The 22921-nt window shown below is 40.5% G+C and overlaps 1 protein-coding gene across 3 annotated transcripts in view; it reads left to right on the top strand.

The window, feature by feature from the left end:
- Positions 1-22921, top strand: part of LOC126161993 (probable pseudouridine-5'-phosphatase) — a 47815-nt gene that overhangs the window by 12512 nt on the left and 12382 nt on the right. For all 3 annotated transcript variants that reach the window (XM_049918194.1, XM_049918196.1, XM_049918193.1), the window contains one exon: positions 21298-21530. In XM_049918194.1, coding sequence (XP_049774151.1) covers positions 21298-21530 — 233 coding nt within the window. The remainder of the gene's footprint in view (positions 1-21297; positions 21531-22921) is intronic.

Below are 22921 nucleotides of genomic sequence, written 5' to 3'. Positions count from 1 at the left end.
ATGGACTTGAGATTTTACTGAGGAACTGTAGGTCACTTTTTATCACATGGATGAGATCTTGATGGCAGATGCTGTATGTAGAATTGTCAGAAAGCTGGTATCCACCCATACTTATATACTCCCGCTGGTCAAGAACCACAGTCTTAGATCCCTTGTCCACTGCGAGAATGATGATGGATTCATCAGTTTTTAGGGAACGAAGAGTCTGGAGTTCTGCAGAGGACAGTTTAGCGTCATATTGCAGGGACCCGAGAAAGGGTTGTGAAACAGTGCTGGATATTGGGACTTCTTGGAAAGCTGGGAAGGGATGATTCTGAGGTGGTGGTGCTATATCAAGTTGGGCTTTTGGCTGGAACTGGTCAAGGCAGAGTTCAATGTCAGGTTTGCTGTTGAAAAAGTTTTGACATTGGGTCCCAAAGTGACATTTCCAGTTGACAAGACATATGAAGGAAACTAGGTCCTTAACCATAGCAGCTTGATTAAATGCAGGTTTGTGGCAGGAGGGGAGAGGGCCTTAGATCAGAGGTTTAGAACACTGTACCACTATGACTGGTTCTTGTGATCACTAGTTACCACAGCTCAGGGAGGCACGGAACTTGTGAAGGCTGGGAGATGTTAAGAAGGTTGACCAAGCTTGGTTTGTTGGAGAGAAGTGGTGGTTGATGGTGCAGCTGCTCATGGAGCTGCTGAGGGGCAAGAATGGAAACACCACTTTTGAGGTCTAGGAAAACGTACATAGCTTCTTTAGGTGAAGCATGGCATGTTGTTGCAGTTAGAAGCTTGGTGGATGATACTTTCCAAATAAATATGAGGGGCAGATGATTGCAGGATTTTGTAGGAGAGAAGTCTTATGGAGAGGAAATTGGCAGATGAATCATATAAGTCACTGATGAGGCAGGTAAGTGCAAGATACTGCCATATTTGAAACTGTGAAAGGTGCTGGTGTAGAGTGCATTTATATCCAGAAACAGGAACTTTCAGTGTGAGGCCTTTTGGGGTAACTCCCAGGGGACAAGCGGGTTTCAAGTCAAGTCAAGTCAAGGTCTGGATATAATATGTGATGATATTCATCACGATGAGTTTTAGGAAGCACAAAAAGATAGATGGAAGAAGAGAGCCTTGCTGCTAGGTAGTAGCTGTGGGAGGCTAACATTGCAGTGGGCATTGTGATCACTGAGTTGAGTGGGCTCCTGCTGGCTGTGTTGAAATACCATACAAATGCAGTGCCTGTTGCTACAGTTGGGAGATGAGGATATACTAGACATGGTCTACATCTGAATAGGAGAGACTAAGATAGGTTGGCTGAGCTTCTTGCAGAAAAATGTACAGAGGACTACCATCACAAAAAGCAAGATCCCTGTGGTTAGTGATGTCGTAGGGTTACCTTTTGCATGTAAGAATCAGGATTCAGCACCCTCATGTAAAAGAAGTCAGAATAACAGTAGATATTCACAAAATACTTAAGAATGCACAGAAGAGTAAGGTTAACTTATATCATTAGAATACTAGAGGACTGAATAATAAAGTAGAAAACTTCTTGCCCGTTTTGAAAATTTAATGAGCTCTCAAAAGATAAGACATCCTCTGCCTATCAGAGCACCACGTGACCACATGGTTAGTTTAGATATAGCAGCATACTCATGCAGAACTAGTATGGGAAAACGAGGAGGTGTTACCTATATTAAGACAGAACACAAGTTCAAAAACATTGAGACCAGTAGATTTTGTAGTGATCAGCACATAGAAGTTTGTGCTTGTGAATTAATACTGGAAAAGTAGTTCTTTTAATTGTAATTGTAGGTTGGTCCCCACAGGGAAATTTTGAACTATTTATCAGGATGTGGATTCCTTACTGTGTTCAATGTCTGACACCAGCAAGCAGTTAAGAGTTCGTGGTGACTTCAATGTAGACTTTCTTCAGGATAGTAACAGGAAAATAAGTCCAGGTAAATGTTAGTAGGACTCATACACAAAGGGTTCTGAACAAACTTAATATTGTTACAAACTTAATTGTGTATATAGATTATTCATTCATCTTGGGAATCTAGAATCTTGATAATTATTGCCTGTTATTGGTACTGATACAGGAAAGATATGTCTACCCGTTTCTAAGAAAAAGTTATCTTAAGAGGAGAACAGACAGACAGTTGGAAAATAAATAACAAACAAAATGCTTTTTGCATAATACAATTACAAATTTTTAAGTTTTTCCTTTGCTTACTCAATGAAACTTTGCTTCTTGCCAAATATGATGATTCTAGGTGAATGGGAAATACCATGTAAGTTTTGTTGAGTGAGTTTGCGACTATCAAAATACATGATGTAAATGGCTGTCTTTTGATTGCACTGGCTTGCAGGCTTATATTTATTACATTACCAAGGGACTATAGATTTTGGTATGCAACAAAAATTTAAAAGTTTCATCATGATACGTCTACTCATTCCTGAGAAAAAGGGTTTTTAAGAGTCGGACAGACAGACAGACGGACGGACATCAAAGTGATCCTATAAGGGTTCTGTTTTTACCGTTTGAGGTAAGGAGCCCTAACGATCTGGGAACCTTATTTAGATCCTACAAATTCCAGCTCAGCTATTGATCTTCCAGCAAGGGTGGATAAAGAAAGTAGAACTGTAATTGACAATGATTTCTTTGGTGAAGCTCTGAACAAGAAAATAACTGTTTACCCAGTAACAAATGCTCTCTCTGACCATAATTCACAGCTATTTACGATTAATAAGATGCCTTACTCTGTGGAAATCGGTTAGAATAATTAACGACTCTGGGACAAGTTTTCTTACAAATAGTTTACAGCAGATGACCTAGAATGAAATTTGTAGTGAACCAAATGCTAACATTAAATTTTATCTTTTTCATGATAAAAATTCATATCAATATTTGAAAATAGCATTCTGCAGACGCTAATCAAGAAAGATGGAAACAGCCATATGAAAAAACAATGGATCACTTTAGGGATTAAAGTATGTTTTGAAAGAAAAAGGGAAATTATCTGTTGGCAAGAATGATTAGAGATGCGGCAGTAGTTGCACACTACAAAAAGTATTCAAAACTATTAACAAAAGCTTTAAAAAAATTAGTAATTCTGACAACAGACTTACGGCTGTATGGAATGTACTGAAATGAGAGACAGGATAACCAGGCACAGAATAGCATAAAATCTCTATTGAACTGAATGGAAGGGTTGTAAATGATGAGTTACAGTTAGCAAATGTATTTAATAATCTTTTCTTAAATATAGTCGAAAGTACAGGGACAAACAGTTCAAGTAAAATATCATGCCAGTTTGTTGAAAAAGCAAATCTCATAAAACTCAAACATATGAATACATCACAAACTACTACTCCTGAAATTAAGAAAATTGTATATTCTCTCTGTTGTGACTCGCCGATCTTTCAAAGTGCCGCCGCGCAGTTATGCGCGTCCTCTATATGCGGCGCTGCCTGTTAGCCATGCAGCAGCCACGCCACCTAAGCTGCCAAGCAGCCAGCGGCCGTCAGACTTGGACTCAGTGCTGATTTGAATGTTACCATGTTCACATGTCTTGCTTTGTCAACTTGCTCTGTGACTTACATGTGTTGTGTCTTTTTTGAATTATATGTGTTCAACTTGACATTGTAACAATTGGCGACGAGGTAGTGGATGTTTCCTTTTCATCGTTGACCCACCAGGTTTCCATGGATACTTTAGAGCAACTATTGCAAGGTCTCATTGAACAGCAAACGCTTCTCACATTGGCGATTCGCGATTTCGGCGCGGCATCCATTGCGGGCCGTTTCTTGTCGTAGTATATACCTCCTTTTCCTCCTCACGATGAGACGATGGAAGACTGGTCTGATTACAAAAAATGTCATTGACAGCACTTCTTGGCTTTTCATGTCACGGACGAACAAACATGTAAGTCTCTGTTCCTTTCATGGATTTCACCTCAAATGTATCGATTGTTGTCGCAATTGGCTCCTTTGAAAGATCCTGCGTCTTTGTCCTTTGCTGAAATGTGCTCACTTCTGTCCGTATATTTTCATAAGCAAATGTATGTGGTAGCCTCTCGTGTTGCCTGTTATCGTTGTCAAAAACAACCGAATCAATGCTATCGCGCTTGGGCTGCTGAGCTTCATGGCCTCAGTCGAAAGTGTCAATTTGTTACTGACGTTCACAAAGAATCCTACGCAGATTCCATGGTATGGGATGCTATTATCCAGTTGGCGCCCGACAAAGAAGTGAGGCAATGTGCCCTTCAGTTGGCAAATCTGACTCTAGATGAAGTCATATCCATCGCACAATCTTTAGAAATTTCTCGCGCAGCTGGGGCGCAAATAGAGGCGTGGGGTGACGTCGGGGAAATACAAACTCTGTGCGCTGTTGACGACGCGTGTGGCATGTCCCCGCCGGCCAACGTGGCTGCAGTACGCTCCCACGTGCAGCCTCGGCCTAACCGTAAACAACCCTCTCAGAAACTGCAGCAAAACCCCCGGCAACTTCCTTCATTTCCGCGGTGTTTTACGAAACATTCACGCGAGGAGTGTCCCCAACGTTGGGCCGTGTGTCACAATTGCTAAAAGAAGGGTCATGTGTCTTCCGTTTGCAAATCCAACCGCATACATGATGTTCATGACTGTGACACTGATTCTGCTTCTGTCATATCTGTCAGTTGCACTTCTTCCCTTTCAGGGAAGTTATTCCTCACAGTCCAAATCCTTGGTCGGGATGTTCGCATGCAGGTGGATACTGGTTCTGCTGCCACTATCATTAATTCTCAGACATATTTTCAGTTAGGTTCTCCAATCCTATCACCTGTCACTCGGCAATTACGGACGTACAATAAACAGAAGATATCTCTCTTGTGAAAATTTAATGCTGAGGTATCTTACAAATCCGTCGTTCGCACTGTTCCCATATTTGTGGTTGACCAGAATAACGCAGAAAATCTTTGGTTTCGATGCCTTTTGCCTTTTTTTTTGTTCTCCATAGATGACTCTGTCGATATCGTCTCTGATGCTATTCCTTACGCTCAATTGGATTCCTTGTCGACGACATTTTCGTCCCTTTTTTCTCCTGGGTTAGACCGTGCAAATGACTTTAAAGCTCATATCATGCTCAAACCCACTGCTCGGCCTAAGTTTTTCGGGCTCGGCCATTCCTGTGGCCCTTTATGATCGGGTAAAATATATTGGCCACACCATTAACATTTCATAACCACTTCTACAACCCTTTAGATCACATAACATCAACAGATACAAAGAAAGTAAATTGGAAAAAGAAAACACTACATGGCAAGCACCCGTATCATCTAACACAGTCACACATCGATCAAGACGCATCCAACACGTGGCTAAGAAAAGGCAATATATGCAGTGAGACGGAAGGATTCATGATTGCAATACAGGATCAAACAATAAACACCAGATATTACAGCAAGCATATTATTAAAGATCCCAATACCACAACAGATAAATGCAGACTTTGCAAACAACAAATAGAAACAGTAGATCACATCACAAGCAGATGTACAATACTAGCAAATACAGAATACACCAGAAGACATGACAATGTAGCAAAAATAATACATCAACAACTTGCCATACAACATAAACTAATAAAACAACACGTCCCCACATACAATTATGCACCACAAAATGTACTGGAGAATGATGAATACAAATTATACTGGAACACAACCATTATAACAGATAAAACAACACCACATAACAAACCTGACATCATACTCACCAATAAAAAGAAGAAATTAACACAACTAATCAAAATATCCATAACCAATACAACAAATATGCAGAAGAAAACAGGAGAAAAAAATTGAAAATACATCCAACTGGCTGAGGAAGTCAAGGACATGTGGCATCAGGATAAAGTTGACATTATACCAATTATACTATCAACTACAGGAGTCATACCACACAATATCCACCAGTACATCAACACAATACAGCTACATCCAAACGTATATATACAACTACAGAAATCTGAAATTATTGATACCTGTTCAATTACCCGAAAGTCCCTAAATGCAATGTAACATATACCGTACAGTTAAAAGTAAGTGACGCTTGATCAAGGTCCGCGTCACTTTCCATTTTTAACCAGACATAACGTCTGAGAAAGGAAAGAAATTGTAATAATAATAATAATAATAATAGTAATGATAGTAACAATAGTACCTCTCTGTGCTGTGCATATTGCATTATTAACTTGTTATATACTCAGTTTAATTTCTTGATCAGATGATAAATATTCTACTTGATCATATTTGATAATGCAGATGCATACGAACTTTGTCAGTCTTCATTAGCTCCATGAAAGTCAGCTTCAGTTCCATAGCTACATTTGTAGTTGTTCAAAGTCTGATATCTCCTAAAACTATGCTTTATTTGCTTTCATGTAAAGCTATTTGATATGAGCCATTTATGAATATAATTTATTATTGTCACAATTGCATCATACGTGAAGTTTAGCCCCTGTTCATGATGATCGTTTAATTGGCAAACATGTACCCCTAGGAATAACTAAACAAATTTTTTGGGCGAAGTGTTGTGCACTTATCTACATTCAGAACAAGAACAGTTATAACAGCCTGACAGATTTTTGGGCAAGGTGCTGTGCATGTGTAAACTATCCAAACAAGAACAACTGGAACAGTCTGACAAATGCTGTGAAAATTGTTAAGTGAAATGTGTTGTCTAATTGGTATGTGTGACAGGTCTAAATCAGATTTTATTTTGAGAACCAATAAGCAGACAAATCATAATTATTCTAGTGTTATTATTATTATTATTATTATTATTATTATTATTATTTTGACTGATTCATTTTTACACTGACAGTTCATGTTATAAGTGGAAAGAACATGAGGCCAAGGGGTTGAATCTTAACTGATGCTGTACTTAATATTTTTCTTTACCTGTGTCTATTGGTGGTTCATGGTGTGGGTTCCTGTAGTCATGTCCTAGTTCATGAACCACGGGCAACGTATGAGTGGCGAAGTAAGTGGTCCTGACAGTCGGGATACCAGTTACTTTGGAATAAGGCTGGGCATCTCGGACATATTCTGAGTCGTGGTCACCTTTGTGCTCATACGGCAAAGACTACCAAATCCACCGGTTAGTCCCTCAGCCGTTAGGGGTAAAACCCAGTGGGACTCGGGGCAAGTAAGGCTAGCAACCTGCTTCCCTGGTACTTTAAATATGATGCTGGCAACAATCAGAGCAAAATGCCTCGGACCCTTGGAGGTGACAGAGTCCCACCTCTAACTGACAAACCAGGGACTCCTAAGATACGACTTGGCAAACAATGAGATGGGGAGCTATTAATATCAATGGGGGCTACTCTGGGAAGAAGGTAGAGCTGGCAGAGGCTGCAAGTAAGATGGGGCTGGACGTTTTAGCTGTTAGTGACATTCGGGTAAGGGGTGAGAAAGAAGAGGAAGTGGGAGAATACAAGATCTACCTGTCAGGAGTCAAAGCAGGAATAGCACATTAGGGTGTAGGGCTTTACATCAGGAAAGAAATGGAACCCAGCATAGTTGCAATAAGGTATGTAAACGAATGACTGATGTGGATAGATTTGACAGTGTCTAGCAAGAAAATTAGGATTGTGTCAGTATATTCGCATTGTGAAGGGACAGATCAAGATAAGATGGATAGTTTTTATGAGGCACTCAGTGATGTAATTGTTAGAGTAAAGAACAAGGACAGTGTTCTGCTCATGGGTGATTTTAACGCCAGGATTGGAAATCGAACAGAAGGGTATGAAAAGGTTATGGGTAAATTTGGAGAGGATATGGAGGCCAACAGGAACGGGAAACAACTCTTGGATTTCTGTGCCAGTATGGACTTAGTAATCACAAACTCCTTTTTTAAACATAAGAACATTCACCGGTATACTTGGGAAGGCAGGGGAACCAGATCTGTCATTGACTATATAATAACAGATCAGGAATTCAGGAAGGCTGTGAGGGACACACGTGTATTTAGAGGATTCTTTGATGACACTGATCATTATTTAATCTGCAGTGAAATTGGGATTGTGAGGCCGAAAGTGCAGGAGGTCAGGTCCTTATGTAGGAGGATAAGAGTGGAGAAACTTCAGGATAAGGAAATCAGGCACAAGTACATAACAGTGATCTCAGAAAGGTACCAGTTAGTTGAATGTAGTCAATTACAGTCATTGGAAAAGGAATGGACAAGGTACAGAGACACAGTACTAGAAGTGGCTAAAGAATGTCTTGGAACAGTAGTGTGTAAAAGTAGGATGAAGCAAACAGCTTGGTGGAATGATACAGTCAAGGCAGCCTGTAAAAGCAAAAGGAAGGCGTATCAAAAATGGCTACATACTAGAACCCTGGTAGACAGAGAAAGTTATGTTGAAGAAAGAAACAAAGCCAAACAGATAATTGCAGCATCCAAGAAGAAATCTTGGGAAGACTTTGGAAACAGGTTGGAGACTATGGGTCAAGCTGCTGGAAAACCATTCTGGAGTGTAATTAGCAGTCTTCGAAAGGGAGGTAAGAAGGAAATGACAAGTATTTTGGACATGTCAGGAAAACTGCTGGTGAATCCTGTGGATGCCTTGGACAGATGGAGGGAATATTTTGAAGAGTTGCTCAATGTAGGTGAAAATGCAATCAGCAATGTTTCAGATTTCGAGGTAGAATGGGATAGGAATGATGATGGAAATAGGATCACATTTGAGGAAGTGGAGAAAATTGTCAATAGATTGCAGTGCAATAAAGCGGCTGGGGTGGATGAAATTAAGTCGGAACTCATCAAATACAGTGGAATGTCAGGTCTTAAATGGCTACACAGGATAATTGAAATGGCCTGGGAGTCGGGACAGGTTCCATCAGACTGGACAAAAGCAGTAATCACACCAATCTTCAAACATGGAAACAGAAAAGATTGTAACAACTACAGAGGTATCTCTTTAATCAGCGTTGTGGGTAAAATCTTCTCAGGTATTGTTGAAAGGAAAGTGCGAGTATTAGTTGAGGACCAATTGGATGAAAATCAGTGTGGGTTTAGGCCTCTTAGAGGTTGTCAGGACCAGATCTTTAGCTTACGGCAAATAATGGAGAAGTGTTATGAGTGGAACAGGGAATTGTATCTCTGCTTTATAGATCTAGAAAAGGCATATGACCGGGTTCCTAGGAGGAAGTTATTGTCTGTTCTACAAGATTATGGAATAGGAGGCAAACTTTTGCAAGCAATTAAAGTTCTTTACATGGATAGTCAGGCAGCAGTTAGAGTTGACAGTAAGTTGAGTTCATGGTTCAGAGTAGTTTCAGGGGTAAGACAAGGCTGCAACCTGTCTCCACTGTTGTTCATATTATTTATGGATCATATGTTGAAAACAATAGACTGGCTGGGTGAGATTAAGATATATGAACACAAAATAAGCAGTCTTGCATATGCGGATGACTTAGTTGTGATGGCAGATTCGATTGAAAGTTTGCAAAGTAATATTTCAGAGCTAGATCAGAAATGTAAGTACTATGGTATGAAGATTAGCATCTCCAAAACGAAAGTAATGTCAGTGGGAAAGAAATATAAACGGATTGAGTGCCAAATAGGAGGAACAAAGTTAGAACGGGTGGACGGTTTCAAGTACTTAGGATGCATATTCTCACAGGATGGCAACATAGTGAAAGAACTGGAAGCGAGGTGTACCAAAGCTAATGCAGTGAGCACTCAGCTACGATCTACTCTCTTCTGCTAGAAGGAAGTAAGTTCCAAGACTAAGTTATCTGTGCACTGTTCGATCTTTCGACCAACTTTGTTGTATGGGAGCGAAAGCTGGGTGGATTCAGGTTACCTTATCAACAAGGTTGAGGTTACGGATATGAAAGTAGCTAGGATGATTGCAGGTACTAGTAGATGGGAACAGTGGCAGGAGGGTGTCCACAATGAGGAAATCAAAGAAAAACTGGGAATGAACTCTATAGATGTAGCAGTCAGGGCAAACAGGCTTAGATGGTGGGGTCATGTTACACGCATGGGAGAAGTAAGGTTACCCAAGAGACTCATGGATTCAGCAGTAGAGGGTAGGAGGAGTCGGGGCAGACCGAGGAGAAGGTACCTGGATTCGGTTAAGAATGATTTTGAAGTAATAGGTTTAACATCAGAAGAGGCACCAATGTTAGCACTGAATAGGGGATCATGGAGGAATTGTATAAGGGGGGCTATGCTCCAGACTGAACGCTGAAAGGCATAATCAGTCTTAAATGATGATGATGATGATGTGTCTATTATTGAAACCTGTGCTTCATGTAAGTTCCAGATGATGCCACATTACAAGGTCAGTTCAAAAAATTCTGGAACACTTTTTCACAAAATTTTTCTACTCTTCTCTTTCACTTATTGCGCACTGGCTCCTTTTAAATACTCACCTCCACAATTGATACAACACTCCCACTGCTGTTCCAACTTCTGGGAGCAGTCTTGGTACGCCTCTTCATCTGCGGATTTTCTTTTAGCTTGCCTGTCATTGCAAATCTTCGTCCTTTCAGTAGAGCTTTCAACTTCGGAAATAGAAAAAACTCCTGCAGGAACAAGGTCTGGAGAGCATGGAGAATAAGGCAGCACAGTGATTTCGTTTTTTTGTGCAATAAGCTAATCTTGACTCATGAGCTGTGCGACAACCTTGGCAGCAACATGATGTATTCCAGATGCTGTGTCAGGATATCATGACATGATCCAACTGAAATGTTACGTTCTTCTGTGTTCTTTCGGACAGTCAGCCTTCAATTGGCATGCACAATTTCATTGACTTTACTGACATGAGCGTTGTTGCTAGACATCAAAGGGCATCCTGAACAAGGGTCATCTTGAACTTCTGTCCGGCCATTTTTAAACTTCGTGAACACTTCGTAACACTGAGTGAGTACAGCTCAAGCACTCTTCATCATAGGCTTCCTGCATCATTTTGTGTGTGTCTGTAAAGTCTTTATTGACTTTCATGCAAAATTTAATGCTCCTTTAACTCTGCCATCTTGAAATTCGCCAAGTGTGTGTTACAATGCTCAATACAGCACTAAACAATAACTAACAGACATACAACAGGAAACTTGTGGCAGTCACACATTAAACACAGGCGTGTGCAGGTATGCCAACCACATTTTGCTCCAGCACATCATTGGCACGAAATTACAAATGTTCTGGAATTTTTTGAACAGACTTTGAATGTGAGATCTGTATTTATCTTTAAAAATGATTGTGGTTTAAGTCGGAAGCACTCACAAACCTACATGAAAATGCCCTTTGAAAGGATGTTGTTGTTTAATTTACCTTAGAAAAAATTTGATATGGCTAAAAATGGGTTGTTCTGAAGCTCCTCCTTCATGAAACTGAGATTATGACATGTGTTTACCCAGCCATCACATTCTGTTAATCACGTAATGCAGGAGAGCCTTCCTGGATGTGCAGTGAGTCAAATTATTCATTAACAGACAAAAGCTGGCATTGCACTCAATTTCTATTAAGCACACCATCAATAAATTATGACTACTGCTGATCTACTTACACAAATAATTACTTTGTACTTATTAGGAGTACAGAAACTGTTTTGGAAAAGAAGTGACTGCTCATTCTCTGCTGTTTTTTTTTTTTTTTTTTTTTTTTTCCTATTTTATAACTGCACTGCTCTCAGGGACTACTATCAACTAAGTAAACTGGAAAAGTTTGTAACTCATTTTCTATGATGATTAGTGTTGGCCAGTATTTACACCACTGAGTTCTACTACTCTGATAAAGTATTGGTGGAGTTTCCAGTAAAGTACTGTTTTTTAATGGCGTTTTGTTCAGTGTGCTCACGATTCTTATCACTAGCAATCATTTCAAATACATTAAAGTAGAAAACACAGGAACAATAAAGAATAAAAAATTGGTCAAAAGCCTAGAAACTGACAGTTACATGCAGTGCTAAGTCTTTAACAGTGAAAGCTGGCCAAATCACTCCTCATCTGCAATATATTATCAGGAAATTAGAGCTCGCACAGAAAGATACAGGTGTTGGTTTTTTGCGCGTGCTGTACGATTTTGCAATAATAGAGCATTATTGTCAAGGTAGTTCGATGAACCCTTTGACAGGCACTTAAATGTCATTTGCAGAATATCCATGTAGATGTAGATGTTACCGGTCTACATAAATGGGAATGAGCATTCAGTATTCACTCGTGTCTCAACGTGATTTTATTGTTATTCAGTGATTTTAATGGGAAAAGTTGATGTTATTTAACATACTGTTTTCAATGTAAAGAGAAGTTCTATAGGTCAACTAAGGTGCAGTAATTAGTGTCTGCTTTTGCTTGAATAGCTCTAAAGCTTTTTTACATGTTCCATTCAGTGTTTACTTTGTTCAATTTTTTATTCGCTGTACAAAATGCATGATTTTGGCTTTACTGATTATAGGAAATTTAGTTAAATATGAGTGTTTAATTTAAGTGTATTGCTTGGTTTCTACTAGCTACCTAGATGGAAGAGAGTAGAATTATAAAATCTTATTGATTGCAAAATAATTATAAATGGAAAGACTAGTGGAAGAAGTGACCCTTGCCTTCTTAAAGGAACTGTCACAACATTCACGTGACATTGTTTAGGGATATTGTGGAAAACCAGCCCAGGATGGCTGGATGGTGATTTGAACCCTGCACCTTTTGCGTAAGTCCATCTTTTTAACTGCCATACAACCTTGCTCACTTAATGGCTCTATGTTTTAGGTAAGTGTAATTCTTTTTATGGATGGAGTTATGTGCCTTTCTCATTTTCATGTGTGTAATCTTTTCCTTGTCTTAAGGGAGACTTGGATTCAAGGTTCTTGGAGGAACAAATTCAACGGTGTAGTAAATTTGCAGCTGCCAGTTGTGTTACGTACATCTCTCCTCTGTTCTTATTAGACTGTATCAGAGTATTAGCGAATTGTTGCTTATGTCTGTGTGTCCATTTGTGGACAATCAGTTACTAGTTCCATGTTGGCAAGTTTTCAAAATTATGACGTTAACAAAATGAACATAGAGATACTACACTTTCTGAAAGTGCTACAGAAGTATTTAATGTTACATGACAATGAACAGACATAATGTTATCAACATTGATGGAAAAGGAGAGATGCATTTGTGACCATGCTGTTAAACTTGGAAGAAAATAATCAAGAATATAAAAAAGTTGTATGTTTCCTCCAAGTGGTAAATTGTGATGAATAAACCTGCTTAAAGGTGAAAAGAATGTGTTTAGTCTTCATAAAATTTAATAGCAGTTTGTGTCTGTTTCATATCCGTATGAGGGTTGCATCTCCTTCTGCAACCAGATCTCAAGGAAAGATCTTTGAAAGAATCCCATAAAATTCTGATCCTGTATAAAATTTCTTAGCAAAACAAAAGCACACTATGGAATCATTCATTGATGAATTCAATGCATACAGCAGAATATCACATAAATAATTCTGTTTTTAAAAGTTACTTTAAGCAAGAAATCATACTGTACCATCACTTTTGACACTACCAAAGAAACACGCAAAAGGGTGGTGTGCGAAAGAAATTGATGCTGGTGAAAATTAATAAAATTCTGAAAATATTGTGCAAAATTAGTAATTTTTTGCTTTTATTTATAATAAATTGCGTGTGCAGTGAACAGACTGATGCAGCTAGAACAAAATAAACCAGAGTAAAGAAAAGATCGACCGCCTTTGGTATTCAAAAACATATTCTTGGTTTGAATACGATGATTCCAGATATTTATCAGGAACAAAGGAATTGTTAAGTGTGTCTCCAAGAAATGTATGAGAGACAGTTATTATGGGAGAAAGGGTTATGAGGAAGGGATGGGGACATGTGGTTTGTCATTCTTCTTTGATGAAAGAGGTCGGTTTCGTAGCTGAGCTACAAGCACCAACATGTGATTTACAAGCTTTATTAGTGTTCAAGCTTCATCTGTTTTCTTATGCCATCTCCATTCCAACACCACTCTCAACTTACATCCAGCTTAGACAGTTTATAGTAGTTTTCACACCTATCCATTTTTTTCTTGTCTTCATTTTTCTATGTTTTATATGAACCAATGAGATGCTGGATCCTGAAAGTCTAGAGTCTGAAGTTAGTCAGATAAAGTTATGTTTACATTTCCTATTGTTACACTTATAACACTGAACCTGTACCCATAAGGAAGTTGAAATATTCTATAAAACGTACCAATCATGAGAATTTTGCTGTTTAGACAGTGACAACTTGTCTTTATGCACATGTGTTTAAATTTTATTTTAAACTAAAAATAGTATATGTAAATTAATTGTTAATGCTTACGTATTTGGATAAGACTGAAGATAAAAGAAAAGCATTAGAAACCAGCTGCTGATGGTCTGTCAAGTGTCATTACTGATTCCTGTTACTTCACATAGAGAGAGTGTGTGTGTGTGTGTGTGTGTGTGTGTGTGTGTGTGTGTGTTTGTTTGTTTGTTTGTTTTGGTCCTTGGTTGAAGTATCTCATTCAGTTTTGCTGTATGGAAACACTCAGTGTCATTGTTAGTCGTACTGATTATTTACAAGTTCTCCACGTTCTGGATGACTGCTTATGATATTTACCCTTTTATATTGCTAGAAGTTTTGTACTTAAATAGCTGTTGCTGTGAAAGTTTGATTTCAGCATATTAGTGCAAAATTGTCAGTCCTTGTGGTCTAGTGGTAAACATTAATTAGCAAAGCAGAAACTTGTCGGGACTAGGGATTGATGTTTCAGTGGGTTGACTGTAGTGAGGAAGCCAGTTAAGTGTCAGATGAGATTATCCCATGGAGCTGTAGATTACCTAATGTACGCAAGCTGACCTGTACGGTGATCAGTATGGTTGAAAATGAACATAGTCTGTACATTCCAATTGCAGTGTAGATATTTTTATTGTTCCAAGACGACCAGTTCCCACAGTCTTATGCTCCCATCATATGATCTTGTGGAACTTGTCATGAAATTGCCATGTTACATTACATGAACTTAAAGCATAAAATGCATTCTACACACACACACACACACACACACACACACACTTTATTTATATATATATATATATATATATATATATATATATATATATATATATATATATACCTAAAAACAAAGATGATGTGACTTACCAAATAAAAGTGCTGGCAGGTCGACAGACACACAAACGAACACAAACATACACACAAAATTCAAGCTTTCGCAACAAACTGTTGCCTCATCAGGAAAGAGGGAAGGAGAGGGAAAGACGAAAGGATGTGGGTTTTAAGGGAGAGGGTAAGGAGTCATTCCAGTCCCGGGAGCGGAAAGACTTACCTTAGGGGGAAAAAAGGACGGGTATACACTCGCACACACACACACATATCCATCCACACATATACAGACACAAGCAGACATATTTATATATGTGTGGATGGATATGTGTGTGTGTGTGCGAGTGTATACCCGTCCTTTTTTCCCCCTAAGGTAAGTCTTTCCACTCCCGGGACTGGAATGACTCCTTACCCTCTCCCTTAAAACCCACATCCTTTCGTCTTTCCCTCTCCTTCCCTCTTTCCTGATGAGGCAACAGTTTGTTGCGAAAGCTTGAATTTTGTGTGTATGTTTGTGTTCGTTTGTGTGTCTGTCGACCTGCCAGCACTTTTATTTGGTAAGTCACATCATCTTTGTTTTTAGGTATATTTTTCCTTCGTGGAATGTTTCCTTCTATTATAACCATATATATATATATATATATATATATATATATATATATATATGGTGTTACAAAGGGGTACGGCCAAACTTTCAGGAAACATTCCTCACACACAAATAAAGAAAAGATGTTATGTGGACATGTGTCCAGAAACGCTTAATTTCCATGTTAGAGCTCATTTTAGTTTCATCAGTATGTACTGTACTTCCTCGATTCACCACCAGTTGGCCCAATTGAAGGAAGGTAATGTTGACTTCGGTGCTTGTGTTGACATGTGACTCATTGCTCTACAGTACTAGCATCAAGCACATCAGTAAGTAGCATCAACAGGTTAGTGATCATCACGAACGTGGTTTTGCAGTCAGTGCAATGTTTACAAATGCGGAGTTGGCAGATGCCCTTTTGATATATGGATTAGCACAGGGCAATAGCCGTGGCGCGATACGTTTGTATCGAGACAGATTTCCAGAACGAAGGTGTCGTGACAGGAAGACGTTCGAAGCAATTGATCGGCGTCTTAGGGACCACGGAACATTCCAGCCTATGAGTCACGACTGGAGAAGACCTAGAACAACGAGGACACCTGCAATGGACGAGGCAGTTCTTCGTGCAGTTGACGATAACCCTAATGTCAGCATCAGAGAAGTTGCTGCTGTGCAAGGTAACGTTGACCACGTCACTGTATGGAGAGTGCTACGGGAGAACCAGTTGTTTCCGTACCATGTACAGCGTGTGCAGGCACTATCAGCAGCTGATTGGCCTCCACGGCTACACTTCTGCGAATGGTTCATCCAACAATGTGTCAATCCTCATTTCAGTGCAAATACTCTCTTTACGGATGAGGCTTCATTCCAAAGTGATCAAATTGTAAACTTTCACAATCAACATGTGTGGGCTGACGAGAATCCGCACGCAATTCTGCAATCACGTCATCAACACAGATTTTCTGTGAATGTTTGGGCAGGCATTGTCGGTGATGTCTTGATTGGGCCCCATGTTCTTCCACCTACGGTCAATGGAGCACGTTATCATGATTTCATACGGGATACTCTACCTGTGCTACTAGAACATGTGCCTTTACAAGTATGACACAACATGTGGTTCATGCACGATGGAGCTCCTGCACATTTCAGTCGAAGTGTTCGTACGCGTCTCAACAACAGATTCGGTGACCGACGGATTGGTAGAGGGGGACCAATTCCAGGGCCTCCGCGCTCTCCTGACCTCAACCCTCTTGACTTTCATTTATGGGGGCATTTGAAATCTCCTGTCTACGCAGTCTTCATGCTCATATTGTGGACGTCTGTGATGCAATACGCCATTCTCCAGGGCTGCATTAGCGCATCAGGGATTCCATGCGATGGTTGGTGGATGCATGTATCCTCGCTAACGGAGGACATTTTGAACATTTCCTGTAACAAAGTGTTTGAAGTGACGCTGGTACGTTCTGTTGCCGTGTGTTTCCATTCCATGATTTATGTGATTTGAAGAGAAGTAATAAAATGAGCTCTAACATGGAAAGTAAGCGTTTCCGGACATACATCCACATAACATATTTTCTTTCTTTGTGTGTGAGGAATGTTTCCTGAAAGTTTGGCCGTACCTTTTTGTAACACCCTGTGTGTGTGTGTGTGTGTGTGTGTGTGTGTGTGTGTGTGTGTGTGTGTATATATATATATAATAGAAGGACACATTCCACGAAGGAAAAATATACCTAAAAACAAAGATGATGTGACTTACCAAATGAAAGTGCTGGCAGGTCGACAGACGCACAAACGAACACAAACAAACACACAAAATTCAAGCTTTCGAAACAAACTGTTGCCTCATCAGGAAAGAGGGAAGGAGAGGGAAAGACGAAAGGATGTGGGTTTTAAGGGAGAGGGTAAGGAGTCAGACCAGCGGAAAGACTTACCTCAGGGGGAAAAAAGGACGGGTATACACTCGCGCGCACACACACACACACACACACACACACACACACACACACACACACATCCATCCACACATATACAGACACAAGCAGACATATTTAGGATGGATATGTGTGTGTGTGCGAGTGTATACCCGTCGTTTTTTCCCCCTAAGGTAAGTCTTTCCGCTCCCGGGACTGGAATGACTCCTTACCCTCTCCCTTAAAACCCACATGCTTTCGTCTTTCCCTCTCCTTCCCTCTTTCCTGATGAGGCAACAGTTTGTTTCGAAAGCTTGAATTTTGTGTGTTTGTTTGTGTGTCTGTCGACCTGCCAGCACTTTCATTTGGTAAGTCACATCATCTTTGTTTTATATATATATATATATATATATATATATATATATATATATATATATATATATATATATATATAAAACAGAGGGAAACATTCCACGTGGGAAAAATATATCTAAAAAGAAAGATGATGAGACTTACCAAACAAAAGCGCTGGCAGGTCAATAGACACACAAACAAACACAAACATACACACAAAATTCAAGCTTTCGCAACCAACGGTTGCTTCGTCAGGAAAGAGGGAAGGAGAGGGAAAGACGAAAGGATGTGGGTTTTAAGGGAGAGGGTAAGGAGTCATTCCAATCCCGGGAACGGAAAGACTTACCTTAGGGGGAAAAAAGGACAGGTATACACTCGCGCACACACACACATATCCATCCATCCATCCATCCATAGGGATGGATATGTGTGTGTGTGTGTGTGTGTGTGTGTGTGTGTGTGTGCGCGAGTGTATACCTGTTCTTTTTTCCCCCTAAGGTAAGTCTTTCCGTTCCCGGGATTGGTATGACTCCTTACCCTCTCCCTTAAAACCCACATCCTTTCGTCTTTCCCTCTCCTTCCCTCTTTCCTGTCGAAGCAACTAATATATATATATATATATATATATATATATATATATATACTCCTGGAAATTGAAATAAGAACACCGTGAATTCATTGTCCCAGGAAGGGGAAACTTTATTGACACATTCCTGGGGTCAGATACATCACATGATCACACTGACAGAACCACAGGCACATAGACACAGGCAACAGAGCATGCACAATGTCGGCACTAGTACAGTGTATATCCACCTTTCGCAGCAATGCAGGCTGCTATTCTCCCATAGAGACGATCGTAGAGATGCTGGATGTAGTCCTGTGGAACGGCTTGCCATGCCATTTCCACCTGGCGCCTCAGTTGGACCAGCGTTCGTGCTGGACGTGCAGACCGCGTGAGACGACGCTTCATCCAGTCCCTAACATGCTCAATGGGGGACAGATCCGGAGATCTTGCTGGCCAGGGTAGTTGACTTACACCTTCTAGAGCACGTTGGGTGGCACGGGATACATGCGGACGTGCATTGTCCTGTTGGAACAGCAAGTTCCCTTGCCGGTCTAGGAATGATAGAATGATGGGTTCGATGACGGTTTGGATGTACCGTGCACTATTCAGTGTCCCCTCGACGATCACCAGTGGTGTACGGCCAGTGTAGGAGATCGCTCCCCACACCATGATGCCGGGTGTTGGCCCTGTGTGCCTCGGTCTTATGCAGTCCTGATTGTGGCGCTCACCTGCACGGCACCAAACACGCATACGACCATCATTGGCACCAAGGCAGAAGCGATTCTCATCGCTGAAGACGACACGTCTCCATTCGTCCCTCCATTCACGCCTGTCGCGACACCACTGGAGGCGGGCTGCACGATGTTGGGGCGTGAGCGGAAGACGGCCTAACGGTGTGCGGGACCGTAGCCCAGCTTCATGGAGACGGTTGCGAATGGTCCTCGCCGATACCCCAGGAGCAACAGTGTCCCTAATTTGCTGGGAAGTGGCGGTGCGGTCCCCTACGGCACTGCGTAGGATCCTACGGTCTTGGCGTGCATCCGTGCGTTGCTGCGGTCCGGTCCCAGGTCGACGGGCACGTGCACCTTCCGCCGACCACTGGCGACAACATAGATGTACTGTGGAGACCTCACGCCCCACGTGTTGAGCAATTCGGCGGTACGTCCACCCGGCCTCCCGCATGCCCACTATACGCCCTCGCTCAAAGTCCGTCAACTGCACATACGGATCACGTCCACGCTGTCGCGGCATGCTACCAGTGTTAAAGACTGCGATGGAGCTCCATATGCCACGGCAAACTGGCTGACACTGACGGCGGCGGTGCACAAATGCTGCGCAGCTAGCGCCATTCGACGGCCAACACCGCGGTTCCTGGTGTGTCCGCTGTGCTGTGCGTGTGATCATTGCTTGTACAGCCCTCTCGCAGTGTCCGGAGCAAGTATGGTGGGTCTGACACACCGGTGTCAATGTGTTCTTTTTTCCATTTCCAGGAGTGTATATAAAAAGAAAGATGATGAGACTTACCAAACAAAAACGCTGGCAGGTCGATAGACACACAAACATACACACAAAATTCTAGCTTTCGCAACCAACGGTTGCCTCGTCAGGAAAGAGGGAAGGAGAAGGAAAGACAAAAGGATATGGGTTTTAAGGGAGAGGGTAAGGAGTCATTCCAATCCCGGGAGCGGAAAGACTTACCTTAGGGGGAAAAAAGGACAGGTATACACTCGCGCACACACACACATATCCATCCACACATACAAGACACAAGCATGTCTGCAAACTTAAATTTTTTCAAGGCTGTCCCTGACTTGTCAAAGTATTGGATAAACTGAACCCTGTCGAAAGCCATGGCTATAGTGATGTCAGTTTTATACTGAACTCATAGACACAGCCAATTCCTCTTTATGAATTCAAAGGTAAATTCCTGTCAACAAGATGAGATTGAACACAAAATCAATGATGTACTTTGTTTTCCTCTGTGCATTTAAAAAGCGGAAACCTTAGAGTTTTAAGAGTGAGACCATAAAATCTCTGGTCCAGAGCAACACAGTGGCTCATCAAATCCTCCTCCTGAACTTCAGTAAAAGTTGCTTGAAATCATCCAAGTTTGACACCTCCCCCTTTCTTCACTTGTTCCCACTGTTTATGGTATCTTGTTGAAATGTTACTTTGGAAAAGAAAGAGTATATTTCATAAGTAGGAAATAACAGCCTCCTTGTAAGCATTTTCACATTGTGTGTGCAGTATTGTTTTCATACAAGACTTTTCTCAGTACTATATCCCTGTTGTGTATGTTACATGTGCATATTTTATATCCAGAATGAATTTTCAGTCTGCAGCAGAGTATGCCCTGTTTTTAAGCTTCCTGGCAGATTAAAACTGTGTGCTTTACCGGGACTTGCCCGAACCTAAGACCTTTGCCTTTTGTGGGCAAGTCCTCTATGGACTGAGCTATCCAAGTGTGACTCACTAGCCACCACTCTTACAGCCTTACTTCTGCCAGTACCCCAGGGGGATTAACACTCCTGGAAGGTAGAAATTGCGGAAACATGGGTTAGCCGCAGAATTAATTTACACTCTACAGGGGAGTGTGTGCTGATTTGAAACTTCCTGGCAGATTAAAACTGTATACTGAATGTGGACTCGAACCTGGGACCTTTGGCTAGGTCACAGGTTTGAGTCCCAGTCCAGCACAAATTTTTAATTTGCCAGAAAGTCCCAAGACAATGTATATTAGTTGCATTATGTATGATTATAAAAACTACATTGCAGGAGCTGAGAGGCTTATACGTCATCTGCATAAATCCAAAATACCAATTGCTATTGCAACAAGCAGTGGAGAAGATAGTTACAATCTTAAAATAACTCGTCACAAAGCAGTTATGAGCATGTTCCATCACAAAGTGTGTGGGAGTTCAGACACAGAAGTTAAAAAAGGAAAGCCAGCGCCAGACATATATCTTATATGTGCTTCAAGATTTGCTGAGAAACCAAAGCCAGAAAAGGTAATTAATTTGTAGACAAATATGTCATGTAAATCTTGTGATGATTGAAATTTTCCATGAATGTGAAATATTGTTTCAGTGCTACTACATAGGCAGAAAAGACTCTTCTTTTTGTGCGCAAACGGTAGAGCCACTATTTATCTGTCATTGTCTATTTCAGATTTTTAATTTTACAGCCAAATTTGTTGATGGGAAACAGTTATCTGTGTACAGATAAAAATCTTGCTTGCCTGCATTGCCCCCTACTGTGCTAAGAAGGATAGGGCTTCATAGTCCCATCGTCAAAATTTTCTGATTTTTAGGAGTGGCAAATGAGTTCTTATTTTTTAAATGTGTGTCTTCTATCAATTTCCATAATCTGTATGTATGGTTAATTTATGGAAAACTAGCTGACCCGGCTAACTTCGTACCGCCTAACAGTCAATGAATGTCGTGTTACCTTTTAGCTGAACTAATTTAGGCTTTGATGAACGTAATACAATGATACAAAATAATATTAATATAGATAGAAATATAAAAGTATTTTATTTTGATGAATGATGATGAATACATACAGAATGAGAATAAAAATTAAAAAATAATAATAATTAAGTATTTCAAACACGTCAGAAAAAAATCATTGAAAACTATGTTGTGCAGGTTGGGATACACTCTGATTAATTCATTAATCGGATTTTCATTCAAGCACCTTGTGGTAAACGACATTCTTTGTTTTTTGGTCAGAACAAATAATGCGGATGGTTTGCCGACACGTGAACATGCCACGTACAATTGACCATGAGAAAAACACGCATTTTCTAGATTGAGGCCACAAATAGTCAAGGATTGGCCCTGTGATTTGTTGATCGTCATGGCGAAGGCAAGACGAATCGGGAATTGAATTCGTTTAAACTCAAAGGGCATATCTGTTGGGATCATCGGAATCCTTGGAATAAGAACTTCCTCATCTTTAAATTTTCCTTTAAGTATCGACACGTGAATCACATTGCTCATCAGTTTTCTTATCACCAAACGCGTTCCATTGCACAGTTTTGGTTGGTTTAAATTTCTAAGCATGATGACTACCGAGCCTATCTTCAGTTGTAAATTGTGCGGTGGTAAACCAGGCACATCCAAGGAGTTCAAAAATTCAGTTGGATAATTAGTGGCTTCTTCTTCGTTTGTTACACAGTCGATAGATTTGAATGAATACAGAGTACCTACGATTTGATTTTGAATTACAAAATTGAGGTCATCTACATCTTTATTTTTAGCCGCCAAAATTGCTCGCTCACTTAACCATTTAGTATTTTTGTGGTTAGCAATGATATCCGGAAATACTTTGTTCATAAGCTCGTCTTTTGATGAGACGAAATTGCAAAAATTTGGAGGAAATGAAATCAAACCGCTCG

Source organism: Schistocerca cancellata, chromosome 2 (genome assembly GCF_023864275.1).
Source record: "Schistocerca cancellata isolate TAMUIC-IGC-003103 chromosome 2, iqSchCanc2.1, whole genome shotgun sequence".
Classification (NCBI taxonomy): domain Eukaryota; kingdom Metazoa; phylum Arthropoda; class Insecta; order Orthoptera; family Acrididae; genus Schistocerca; species Schistocerca cancellata.
This window is presented reverse-complemented; position numbering and strand designations above follow the sequence as displayed.